General features: G+C 42.6%; 1 protein-coding gene across 5 annotated transcripts in view; it reads left to right on the plus strand.

The window, feature by feature from the left end:
- The window catches only part of sh3kbp1 (SH3-domain kinase binding protein 1), a 295,127-nt gene that overhangs the window by 91,481 nt on the left and 190,203 nt on the right, over positions 1-13,443 (plus strand). The window contains exon 1 of one of the 5 annotated variants that reach the window (XM_086006350.1): positions 8,856-8,876. The exons of the other annotated variants lie outside the window; for them this stretch is intronic. Coding sequence (XP_085862476.1) covers positions 8,871-8,876 — 6 coding nt within the window. The 5' untranslated portion in view covers positions 8,856-8,870. Of the gene's footprint in view, positions 1-8,855; positions 8,877-13,443 lie in introns of those variants that run through there. 5 annotated transcript variants of the gene reach the window in all.

A 13,443-nucleotide genomic window follows, 5' to 3' on the forward strand; every position in this document is an offset into this window, starting at 1 on the left:
AAGTGGGATGCGAGAAGGAGGATTACGTATGAGGATACGGTCATCTTGTATTGTTTCAGCCCCGCCGCTGGCCATGGGCTCAGCGATGGCCCTCCCAATAATGGCCAGCACCATTTCCTCCACCCCGGTAAGGTTATCCTGTGCCTGTCCCCCCACCGGTTAGGTCCTGCTGTCTTCAGTTGTAAGCCATCTTGCCCTGCAAGAGAAAGGGAAGTCTGTCAGTGAGTGTGGTGCAATGTGTTTGTGTGATATGCCTGTCGTGGTTGGACAGCTGACAGTGTGTGCAAGCTGTGAGATGTGAGTGTGAGGATTACTCAGTGGTAAGTGTGTGAGGGTGAGGTGAAGCTATGAAGGTGAGCTATGAGTCATGTTTGGTAGAGTTTGTTGGTAGGTGAGTGATGGGGTGTGGTGCATTGAGCCGTGTGTGAGGCTAGTGGTGCAGATGATGGGATATGGTATTTGAAGATGAATTCACTGACCTTGACCACTCGTGTGAGGTCATTAAACTTCCTGTACTGCATCCAGGTCCTCGGGCTACAATGACCACAATGGCTATCTGCTCCCATTGCCTTTTCCGCATTTGCCTGGAGGGTCTCCTTGCCCCTGTGGAAACGGGGCCTCTCCTCGTGTTCAACTACTGCACCAAGGCTTCCAGTGCTGCATCCGAGAACCTTGGAGCATGCTCTCTTCCCAGTTGTGACATCAGTAGTACTTTTTGTTGTTTTGACTCTCTTCCCCAGACAGTTGAATCACCTGTTGCAGGCAGAATGCATCTCCCCTTTAAGAGGCGCAGACTGCCTTTAAAAGTGCAGGCTAGCTTTAATTGGTGCTAGTCTCGCATGAACTTGGGCCCCCTGCTGAGCATTCAGCCAATCAGCAACACGTTTAGCGCTGGGCTGAATGCCACAGTCATGTTAATCAATAAGCAGCACAAAGTTAGCATGTATTACTTTGAACGGGCACCAGTTGATCCCTGCGCTTGTTTTCGGGATACTTATAGAAGAATAGGCAAAAATAAATCCTCTTGACTATATTTAATTGGGCAATAGTTTTCTATATGCTGCTCTTTTTTTCAGTGTAGAAAGCCACAAATGCACTCCGTCATCTTGGCTCATGGTAACATACCTCTAAGTCAGAAGGTTGAAGGTTCAAATTCCATCCTGGGAATTCAGCACATAATCTCAGCTGGATCTTCAATACAGTGCTGAGGGAGTGCTGCATTGTTGAAGGCACATTCTTTTGGATGCAATGTTCAATCAGTGGACATAAAAGATCCCACGGCACTATTTAAAGAGGAGAAGGTGTCCTGGCCAACACTGATCTCTCAATAAAGACCAAATCAGATTATCTGGTTGTTTTTTTTTCATTTGCTGTTTGTGGGACCTTGCTCTGTGCTGCTGCCTTTGCCTACAAAATTGGGCTAAATCTAAAATATACTCTTCTGTATATGCTGCACTAAACACAACACAATTCTTTTCTCCAGTGCCTAATGCTTGAATTACAATGACCAGAGATTTCGGTGACTTGAAAAATAGGAGAACATTGCCTTTGTCATGTGAGAAATTTATTCATGACTACATTAGTGTAGGAAAGTGGAGTTGAGGTAGAAGATCAGCCATGATCTTATTGAATGGTGGAGCAGGCTCGAGGGGCCAAATGGCCTACTCCTGTTCCTATTTCTTATGTTCTTAGTGCCACCTACAGGTCTGTTAAAATGTAAGATGGTATGGTAATTCAGAGGGATGAGAAACATACCTTGAATTGGTGCAGCAAGGGGGGAGTGGGGGGATTGGAAGAGGGAGAGAAAGCAAATTAAAAAAAAAAGGATTATTCTTGCAGTTCCCTCCTTAATGCTGTCTCCAGTTAGTTGGGTATACAGGGTGATGTAAGAAAACTACTAGGCACTTGGTTTAAGTATTAAACAAGGCTTTAATCAACTGTTTTTCAACATGGAGATCTGGCTGTGTCCTTCACTAGTTCCTGTTGAAGAATGTCCTGAGCAAGCTGGGCCCATGCCCGAGTATTTATACTCTCCCTGGACAGCGCTACCAGCAGGCCACCCAGTATTATTTCATAAGTCTTTCCACATGAATGACCAGATTCATGTCACAGGGCACGTCACCAACCCAGACTGGCATTGAGAAGGGCAGTGGAGCAGAGGAATAGATCACTGTTCTTTTTTCACATGGTCGTAAAAGGCGCTATATAAATGCAAGTTGTTTTCTTTTTTTTTTCTTTGATGTGGCTGTAAAATGGAAAACTTACTTTTGTTAAAAGTACTGACTGATTCCATCACAACATACTTCTAGAGCCTGTGAAGTAAACCTGTTACTTTTAGCTTCCCTTATTGAATTTACAAGTCTGTGGGATGTGTAAACCTCACTTATTATGCAAGTAACATGGAAAAGATTTGGACAATAACGCATTCTGTTTAAGTGTCGGCCTTTTTCTTTTACATTACCGGAATCAACACTTGGAGAAGTGCAATGGTTCCTGCCATTCTCATCTTAATTTTCAAATCCCTTCATAGCCATTCCCTCCTTATCTCTGTGACCTCCTCCAGCTCTACAACCCTCCAAGATCTCTGTGCTCTGCCAATTCTGGCCTCTTGCGCATCCTCGATTTTCTTTGCTCCACCATTGGCAGTTGGCAGCTGTGCCTTCAGCTGCCAAAGCCCTAAGCTCTGAAATTCCCTCCCTTACTCTCTCTGCCCCTCTCCTCCTTTAAGATACTCCTTAAAACCTACCACTTTGACCAAGCTTTTGCTCACCTGTCCTAATATCTCTCTATGTGGCTCAGTGTCAAATTTTGTTGGATGGTCGCTCCTGTGAAGCACCTTAGGATATTTTACTACATTAAAGGTGCTATATAAATGTAAGTTGTTGTTGTTACTACAGCCAGTATTTGTTGCCGCAAGTGACGATACAAATATCCACTAGATGTACACGTTAATTTAAATCAATGATTAGTTGAAATATGTATGTATAAAAGAATGCATAGAAGATTTCAAAATGTGATTATATTGCTAACTTCGGTCTTTGTGAAAATCAAATTTGTTTTGCATGACCTACTCATGGGACCCCGATGACATTTTGCAATATGCAAAACCGTCAATTGTTAGCAGGCTGAGAGTCTGTCCGTCTGTGAGGGATGTGAGCTATTGGCTGCAAGTTAGAGTGGACCAGCTGCTGCAGAATTGTTTAACTTCAGTTTGTATTTTGAGCTATTGTCGCTGATTCACATACATACTCTTGTTCTTGTAACTTGAATCTGCAATTGCTAAGTTTAAACTTCAAAATTTGTTGCAATGCAACCTTTTCTGTGTGTACCTCTTAATTAGTATCATCAAAATAAAAGTAATTATTAAATAAGATTAATTTCTCTCACACACGCGTATATTAAATAAAATCAAATGATTTTCTTAAAATTTCAGCTTTTTAAGTGGTCTAATTTTTCCCCATTCGGATCACGTAGAATTTATTAACTGGGCATCATTATTTTACTATTCCTTTTTTGCGAAAGAGAGAAGAGCAGCACATTTACTGTGATGCCGCAAGCTGTTTCCATGTCATCAGTACCATGATGTCACGATTACAAGCAAAATAAAAGGTTTGCCAACCGCTGTTGCAAGGTAGTGTCCCTTTTAAAATGCAATTAATGTAGCAGGGGTTAAATTTAGGTATCGGTTCATTTTGGTCCATTTGCTTGTTTTTTTTTTAAACTGAAGCCGGGAGTTCAGCAGGCAGTGATTTAATACTGAAACGATTTCTGACAGCTACTGTAAGTCTTCACATTTTCAAACTTCACACTAATGGTTACATCTAAATACACACTAATGAAAGATGACAATGCATCACATTCTGCACCCCACATCGATCATGTTGGCACCAATTTGGATCTTCCACAAAACTTAGTTTCGCCTTGCCCATTCTGTAAACTGGAATGGTAAAGTAATGCAAGCAAAATCATGATGTTTATGCATAAATAGAAGTCAACCCATAAAGGTATGCTGCTGAGAGCCAGCAGTGGGGAGCAAATTCAGTGACTGAGACTGAATGCAACCATCAGGACAAGCATAAACAAGGAACAAGCCATCGATTGTAATAACTGAATTCAAAAGCAATCTTTAAAACTGGTATTTTAAATTTAAAATATGCAGACTTCTATTGTCAAAGACGGGCTTTAAATTCTTTCTGCGTCGTAGATTTTATTGTTCCTAGAGGTCGTTTGCAGCTCCTGTTTTTGTTCAGTTTTCATCTCAGCCTTGTCCTGCGTTGTGGCTCTGTGATGGTCCAGTCCTGCATTCCGGCTGATTCCAAGGGTTAAACAGAATTGGAAAACTCTTAAGAAGTAATAATAATAATTCAACTTTATTGTCATTGTACAATGCACAAGTACATGAACAACGAAATGTGATCTTGCAAGCTCCCATGAGTCCAGTACAAATAACATTAACATTAAACGTAAATAGCACCGTCCTGGGAGAAGCAAAGCTGCTGCGTCTGTGCGCGCCGCCATTCCATTTCCACCATTCCTCCTGTCCGACAATCTTCAGCCCAACGCCCGGGCCTGCTCACCAGCCGCCCCTCCCGGGGCTCCTTCCGTGACCTTCTGCACCTGGTCGTCCCTGATGGTCACCCCTCCAGGTACTAACCAGGCCTGGCTCTGCTTAGCTTCCAAGCCTTGCCAGTGACCCTGTCCCTAGTCCCTAGTCCCAGAAAGTAGAGACCCAACTTGCAGTTTAGTGCTGGCTTGAAACAGTTTTTTTTAGAACTATAGTCAATATCTTTTCTAATTTAGAAGTGGACTTTTCTCCAATGATAATCAAGATTTCTCTGAGCTCATTCTGCCAGAAAATATGGCTGCTTTTTCGAGGTTGTGCCAAGCCCAGGGAAAAATAAACTTGTAGCTTGGGAGGACCTGGTCTGTAAGACGGTGCTGTAGACTGTTTTTTAAACTTTGAATTTTAAGTGAATGTAAGACCATTTATTTAAAAAACAAAACTTTATAAATTGTACTCTGCATTGAGTGGTGGGGCTTTTGAAACTTTTATTACTGGATTGGCAAAGTGACGTTGTAATTTCAAGCTGTAATTGAAGAGTGGCAGGATATGATTTTGATCAGCCATGATCTCATGGTGTTAGCGAAATTGACGGGATTGAAGGCCGATAAATCCCCAGGGCCTGATAATTTACATCCTAGGGTACTTAAGGAAGTGGCCCTAGAAATGGAAGATGATCAGCAATGCATCTACTAACATTCGATGGAATCTGGAACAGTACCCATGGATTGGAGGGCAGCTAATGTTGCCCCACTATTCAAAAAAGGTGGTAGAGAGAAAACGGGGAATTATAGACCGGTAAGCCTGACATCGGTAGTGGGGAAAATGCTAGAGTCCATTATAAAAGATGTAATACGAGCACTTGGAAAACAGTGACAGGATCGGACAAAGTCAACATGGATTTACAAAAGGTAAATCATGCTTGACTAATCTACTGGAATTTTTTGAGGATGTAACTGGTAAAATAGATAAGGGAGAACCAGTGGATGTGGTGTATTTGGACTTTCAGAAGGCTTTCGATAAGGTCCCGCATAAGAGATTAGCGTGTAAAGTTAAGGCACATGGGATTGGGGGCAAGGTATTGACTTGGATAGCGAACTGGTTGGCAGACAGAAAGCAAAGAGTTGGAATAAACGGGTCTTTTTCCGAGTGGCAGGCAGTGACTAGTGGGGTACTGCAGGGATCGGTCCTTGGACCCCAGCTATTCACAATATATATTAATGATCTAGACAAGGGAACTAGATGTAATATCTCCAAGTTTGCAGATGACACAAAGCTGGGTGGTCGTGTGTGCTGTGAGGAGGATGCTGAGAAACTCCAGGATGATTTGGACAGGTTGGGTGATTGGGCAGAAGCATAGCAGATGCAATATAATGTGGATAAATGCAAGGTTATCCACTTTGGTGTCAAAAACAGGAAGGCAGATTATTATCTGAATGGCAATAGATTGGGAGAAGGGGAAGTGCAACGAGACCTGGGTGTCCTTGTGCAGCAGTCGCTGAAGGTAAGCATGCAGATGCAGCAGGCGGTTAAGAAGGCAAATGGTATGTTGGCCTTCGTAGCGAGAGGATTCGAGTACAGGGACAAGGATGTCTTGCTGCAGTTGTACAGGGCCTTGGTGAGACAACATCTGGAGTATTGTGTGCAGTTTTGGTCGCCTTATCTGAGGAAGGATGTTCTTGCCATGGAGGGAGTTCAGCGAAGATTCACCAGGCTGATACCTGGGATGGCAGGAATGACGTATGAGGAGAGATTGGGTCGATTGGGCTTATACTCGCTGGAGTTTAGAAGAATGAGAGGGGATCTCATTGAAACTTAAAATTCTGACAAGACTGGACAGACTAGATGCAGGAAGGATGTTCCCAATGGTGGGGGAGTCCAGAACCAGGGGCCACAGTCTAAGGATAAGGGATAAGCCATTTAGGACAGAGATGAGGAGGAATTTCTTCACCCAGAGAGTGGTGAACCTGTGGAATTCTCTACCACAGAAGGCAGTAGAGGCCAATTCATTAAATATATTCAAGAAGGAGTTGGATATATTTCTTAAGGCTAAAGGGATCAAGGGCTATGGGGAGAAAGCAGGGACAGGGTACTGAATTTGGATGATCAGCCATGATCGCATTGAATGGTGGAGCAGGCTCGAGGGGCCGAATGGCCTACTCCTGCTCCTATCTCCTATGTTTCTTAATTGGTGAATTTCTGATCTCAATTGTGCTTTCAGGGAAAGTTCCATGTGAAAATGTCCCACATATCATTACACTATTAGCTCCAACTTCAGTACATGTCTTTAACTATACTCTTTAGCCCAGAAAGCAATTGTAGGTTACAGTAGTGTGGTTATGTTACTGGACTAGTAATCCAGAGGCGTTGGATTGTCATAAAAGCCCAACTGGTTCCCTAATGTGCTTTGTAGGGAAGGAAACCTGCCATCCTTACCTGGTCAGGCCTATCTATATGTAGTTGACTCTTAACTGCCCTCTGAAGTAGCCCAGCAAGCCACTCTGTTGTATGAAACCGCTACAGCGGTTCAAAAAGAAGGCTCACCACCGCCTTTTCAGGGCAGCTAGGGATGGGCAGCGACGTCCACATCCCGAGAATGAATTTTTAAAAAACTTACCCAAAACAATTCCAGATCCAAAAAAACTAAGGCCTAGAAATTTGGTGGGCTGCGCCACCAGTTAGCACCCAAAGAGGGCACTTAGTGGGTTTAGCGCCACTGGCCTCACCTCCCGCGAAATTTAGCAGGGCGCTAATGGCGGCGTTAGCCTGTACGCTGCGCTGCCACCGATGACGTCATCGGTGTGCGCAGCGCCCCGCTACCGCCCCGATCGCAATATTTGGTCACGCCCCCTGCTGTAACGCCGGTCGCAATTTGAGACCGGTTCAGGGGGGCCTACCTGCGGCGGTAGTGGCGCTAATTAATGGGGCGGTGCGGGGTGGCCATTTTTTTTGCTGGCCGCCTGCCAGCACCTCCTCGCGCCGCCGTCCCCGGCCTCCTGCGCATCCACCCCGGGCAGTGCCGGCTGTGTCCCAAGAGCCCGGCACTTCTCCTCGGTGCCGGGCTCTTTTGCCGGCACTCGCGATCTCTGATCGCACTGGTGCAGGCCCCTCCCCTTTAAGAAGGTGAGGAAGGCCTGCAGTACCGCAGCGCGCCGCGCCGCAGCGTGTGGCGCTGCGGCAGTTTGCGCTGCGATATTCAGTTACAGCGCCCCAAGAGGGATGCGGGGTGCCTCGAGCTGCGCCCCCCGCTTCCATTTGGGGCGCTGAAACTGAATTTCCAGCTGGCGCAAGCGGTTCAGTCCGGAGCGGTAATTCCGGCGCCCAGGGTTTGGGGCGCCACCGAATTTCTAGGCCTAAATCTTAAAAGCTGCGCAGAACAACCCTGCAATTTATCATTGTTGTCAAGTAGGATCAACTTTGGGCTCTTGCTGTCCAGACGTGCACATGAAGAACAGATAATTGAATCGGATACTGGTGTCTGTAGAAATATATCTGGATAAGGAGTCTCAAGAAAAGGACAAGTTGGGTGATTGGGCAGAAGCATATTTTGGTTCTGTCTTCACAAAGGAGGACACAAATAACCTCCCAGAGACCTCCCAGGCCTACTCCTGCTCCTATCTTCTATGTTTGGAAACAAGATTGGCAGGAAGAGATAAATAGCTATTTGAGAGAATACTTTTGTTTTCAGTTCTTTGGCACTATTGATGTGTGGTGTATTTGCATTATTTAGGTGGGTATTATATGCACAATATTTTTTTATTTGCATGGTAGATTTACGATACAGGAGAGAAATAATATGTGCAGTTATCAAGCAGATGTAGGAAAGAAGCCAAATCGGTTTAGCAGAATATTTCCTCTAACTGGAAAATGTCTAAGAATTTCCAGTCCTTAATTTTGAGGTAGGGTCAGTTGAGCAGGTGGTGAGATCGGCCAACTATGCAGCCACACTAGTGGAATGAAAAATTCCTCAATGCCATTTAGGTAGAAACTTTTGCAACTGAAGAGCAACAAACTTGTAAAAAATAAATTATAGACTAAACTGCGATGAAAATATTTCATGCTTGGCTCAGTCGTCTGAATCAGGAGATTGTAGATTCAAGCCTTACTCAGAGATTTTAGCACATACTCCAGTGCAATACTGAAGCAGTGCTGGATTGTCAGAGGTGTTGTCTGGATGACATGTTAATCCCACATGTTTACCTGTTCCAGTCATTCAGGTGGACTTCAAAGACCTCATGGCACTAATGGAAGAGGAGCAGGGAGTTTTCCTGCTGCCCTCGCTAACTTACCTCTCTCAACAAGACAACTGATGAGGGTCATTTATTATTGATCAGAGCATCCAATTGTGTGAAAAATAGCATTTTGTTTGCTTACGTAAGATATTTCCATTTCAAAGCAGTTATGTGAAGCGTTTTGAGATGTTTCAGTGATCCAAGATGCTGTATAAATGCAGATTTGTTTTTATTTCTTGGGATGCTCACTAGGAAAGTATAAGATAATTTTAAGTGCTCTGAAATTATATATGTGAGTCCTTGTTCAACTTTAGTGGAAAAGGGAGGATAAATAATTGGAGTCTATGTACGTACAGGAGGTCTGAAACTATGGACCAAAAATTGCAGTCGGCAGCGTTCCTCCGGAGTAAGTTGCCAACCTGCAAAAAGAATACGCACCTACCTAATGGCGGCCCTCTTGTGTAAACTTGCGCTCTGACGCTACGAGTAGGAGGGCAGCATAATGGCCTACAGATCCCAGGGACGCAGCCTGTGCGGAAGCGTACCTGGGATCATGTGGGCCTGGTCCCCGAATCAGAAAACAGCTTGTTTTTCATTCATTTAAATTACTACATTACTTCATTATTACAACCTTTAAAATACATACAGATTTAGCTTTTATCATGGGAATCCAATTCATTACTCATAATTCTCACTTCTGAACAAATACTGTGCACTGTGCAAAAACCTGCAGCTTTAACGTACACTAGGATTGCTTCTCATCAAATCTTTTAATGTTCCTGGATGTCATTTAGTTAAAAAAAAGCATTTTTTTCATTTCGGTATCCCTTACACTGTGGAAGCACCTGTTTCCACCAGCCGTAAAAGTTCCATACGTAATTGCTGGGCAGTTGGTGGGCAGATAGCCCAACTCTGCGCCAGCAATTAGGTTTTCGGTGGTGGGGCGGATGGCCTATCAACGCGTACGTTGACAGACCGCAAGTTCGGGACTTAGCGCATATGCATGCGGAAATCCTGAACTTGCGGTGGATTTCGAAGGTGGTATGATGGCGTATTCTTGAGAGTACCACCGCAAAATCTGAGCCATTGTTACCTAGCAGTTTGAAGGAAGCTACAATTAATAACCCTACCCTTCGAAGATACAGTGCTATATATTCTATCAACTTGTTATGAAATTCTGTTTGTGGGTCTCTTTATTCTTCCTTTGACTGTAGTGAAGCAAATTTAGGTGGGTGGTTAGGAAGTTAGCTAAAGGACAGAAAACAAAATAGTGGTTCGTGGCTGTTTTACACACTGGACGGATGTAAACAGTGGAGTCTCCCAGGGATATGAACTTTGGTATAAGGGGCACAGTCTTAAAATTTGCAGGCAACATAAAAATGGGGAACATGGTTAACTGAAGAGGTATGTAGCGACTTAAGGAGTCGTTGATAAGTTAACTGATCTCTATTTGGGCTGCAGCGTTTGCATATGAGAAAAAGACAAAAATATATATATCTAAAAACACAACCTGGTAGCAGTAGTTGCAGGGGGAATATTAATGGGTTGAGTTTTATAAGCACTTGATTACAATGCTGCATCTGGTTGGCTGTTAAGAGTTCCCTGGATGAGCTTTGGTATATATATTTTTTAAATGGTACAATGGTGTCTGTAGGGTTGTATGATACTGCAAGAGAGGAGATGGAAAGATGGAATGTACTGACTTGTTAAACTGCTTGATATAAAATCTGCAAGGGCTACTATTTAAACGTGCATAGAACGATTCTCAATCTTTCTTGTATTTTTTTTCAAATGGTTGCTATAATAATTTCATCACTTTTTTCTGAGAAATCTTGATCTCACTCTGCTTGCTCTGAAAACAATCGAAAGGCTGCTCATCTGACTTTTTTTCCGTTTGTGAGTGGATTGGGATCCTTTCCCGGGTGTTCACCAGAAGATGGTGGCTTGTACAGTGCTGCATTTTATAATTGCTGACCCAGAATCAAGGGACACTTTTTTTAAATTGTAGAAGAAATAAAGTACTTTCTTTTCCTTTTTAATTAGTCAATGTTCCCTTTAACCTCCTTTTGATTTGTCTTATTTTTTGCTTTGTGGAAGGGGGAACCTAGCTTGGCATTCTTAGGGGTGCTAACTGCGAGGGACTTGACGACTTACAACGAAAATTAAATCCCCAAATATTAGTGAAGATATCACTGCTGTTAAAAGAACATTCTCCAGCGATTAAAGTGTTTGACAGACTTGGTGAGGGAGGAAACTCATGCATCATTTTGGTCACAGTGACATCCTGCAGGTGGCAGAGTCATGTTTTACACCATTGTGTTATTTGAGATTCATGCAGGCCTAATGATTTCTCAAAAAACCAATGTCCCTTTAATTTCACTTCCTGATCTGTTTGCCGATTTTTATTTTTTTTAAACTGACAAGAGGACGCTGATTCTCTGCAGTTCTTTTTCTATTGTTTAAAAAATGTAAAACTGATGATTTTTCTTTGAAGAACTAACCGGATAATATGCCGAGTATTTATAGTAAACGGACAAGCAAAAATAATTTGAATAATTTAAAAGTATTAAAGAGTTCACAGGAAAAATACAAGATTAAGGAGGCCATTTGGCCCAGTTTAGCTCATCCATCTGATGGTTGGTGGCGGGGGGGGGGATTGCATTCTTCCCCCCATTCCTTCAGAACTAACGTCCTCTAACTATTTCTTGAATGGGTCTGAGGTTTTTGCCTTCAGTATCCTAACTATATGTTCCACTTTGCATGGAGAAATTCTTCCTGATATCTGCCCTAAATTGTCCTTCCATCCAGTTTTAATCTGAAACCCTTCATATTAGCATCTTGGCTTACCTTTTAGTAGTGCGCTGGGTTAATCTTATCTATTCTGTTTAATCTCGTCTCTGCTCCTTTAAGATCTTTATCACCTCCTTTCAAGGATAAAGTGTTCCAGTGCACCCGATCTTGTTTTCTTTAGAAGTTGATCCTTTGTGTTGTCCAATACCTCAGCCATTGGCCACATGTGGCGATGTGCATTCATGATTTGTAAGTCAAGGAGTAATAAACATATCATTGGGCATGTCTTCGCAATACTTCTATTCGCACAACATAGATGAGAACTTTAACCTTTTTGTGTATTTATTGATAAAATGGTAAGACGAAAGCAGAGTGTGCAAGTGGTTTTTAATCATTGTCAGTGCTTTTTAAGTATGCGAAGTATATTTACCTGTATTGTGTGAATGAGTGTTTTCTACTAAAATTAGTGGTTAGTCAGTGATTTCTATTGGGCAACTGTGATTTAACACCAGGGATCAGGTTTGTGGCTCTTCTCTGCACCACCTTCATGGCTTGACTTTTTTATGCCTTGGAAACCGAAACTGAACACCGTATTCGAGGTTTGGTCTGACCAGGCTCTCTCTAGTTTAGTGTGACCACTTTTTCAACTGATCTAGCAATATAATCTAGCATTCTGTTAGCCTTGTTTGTGGCTGTTACATTCGTGATTTGAGAGGTTATCTAGTGTGCAATAGAACAAATTAGTATTTAGTTTACTGAGAAGAAATTGAAACAAATTGTTGTAGTGGGCAAAGCAAAGGAATTGCTGACCAGGGCTGATCTGAAGTGACCAGATTATTGAAGATCTAACCAGAGTAAGATGGTCAGTTTGTTGGTCTGCAATACGATGGAGATTCTGGATGTTTTCTTCGCAAGAACAATATGCCAAAGCAACAACTAAGTACAGATTATGCAATGAGAATGGAGATAAGTAAAAAGTGATGGGCGTAACTCCACCTTGCCTGTTCCTATTGCATTTACTGGTTTGTACATTGGATTCAGTTGGAATAAGCGAAAGTGGCATCCTAAAGCTGTGTGTGGAACATATTTTACTTACTTATTTTCATTGTGCCAAGTCAAAGTGAACCCAACTGGTTCATTAATGTCAGTTAGGGAAGAAAACCTGCTGTCCTTACCCAGTTTGACCTATGTGACTCCAGTCCCACACCAACGTGGTTGATTCTGAAGTGGCCGAGCAAGCAGGCCCACCAGCACCTTCTCAGGGCATCTAGGGATGGGCAATAAATGCCAGCTTTGCCAGCGACACCCACATCCCGAGAATGAATAAATTGTAAAAAAATTTTTTAAAAATTTGGACTCGCCTGATGAATTTAATTTTAAAGATTACATTTAAAGTATTTTTTGTCTGAAAGTCTTTAATAAAATAAACTGCATTTTGAGGATTGATGTATCAGTACTTCTAATCAAATTACATTTATTGTTGAGCACTCGGGATTTTGCTGATTCCTATCTGAGAACCAACAAAAACATTTTTTGCAGCTGGTGGCCAGTAGCCAGAAGAAGAAAAATTTTGACTGGAGCCTGAATAAATGTCAAAGGCTGGAATGCCAACTTGCACTCACTGAAAGCGCTTAACTGGATGCTTGCAGGGTGGGTGGGGTGGGGGGGGAAATTTCAATGAATCCCTAGTACTTAAAACAAACTGAGGTACCCTATAAAAATCATATCTATGAATTTTCATCTTTTTGCTTTTCGCAGTGTCAAAAGATCTTACCTGAGGGGTAAGGTCAAATATATTTTTTTAATTTAATGGTAGTCCTGAATATATAAAAAATGTCTTGGATCCTGTGTTTCCATTTT

This window comes from Somniosus microcephalus, chromosome 14 (assembly GCF_052327205.1).
Source record: "Somniosus microcephalus isolate GS21.2 chromosome 14, FLI_Smic_1.0, whole genome shotgun sequence".
Classification (NCBI taxonomy): domain Eukaryota; kingdom Metazoa; phylum Chordata; class Chondrichthyes; order Squaliformes; family Somniosidae; genus Somniosus; species Somniosus microcephalus.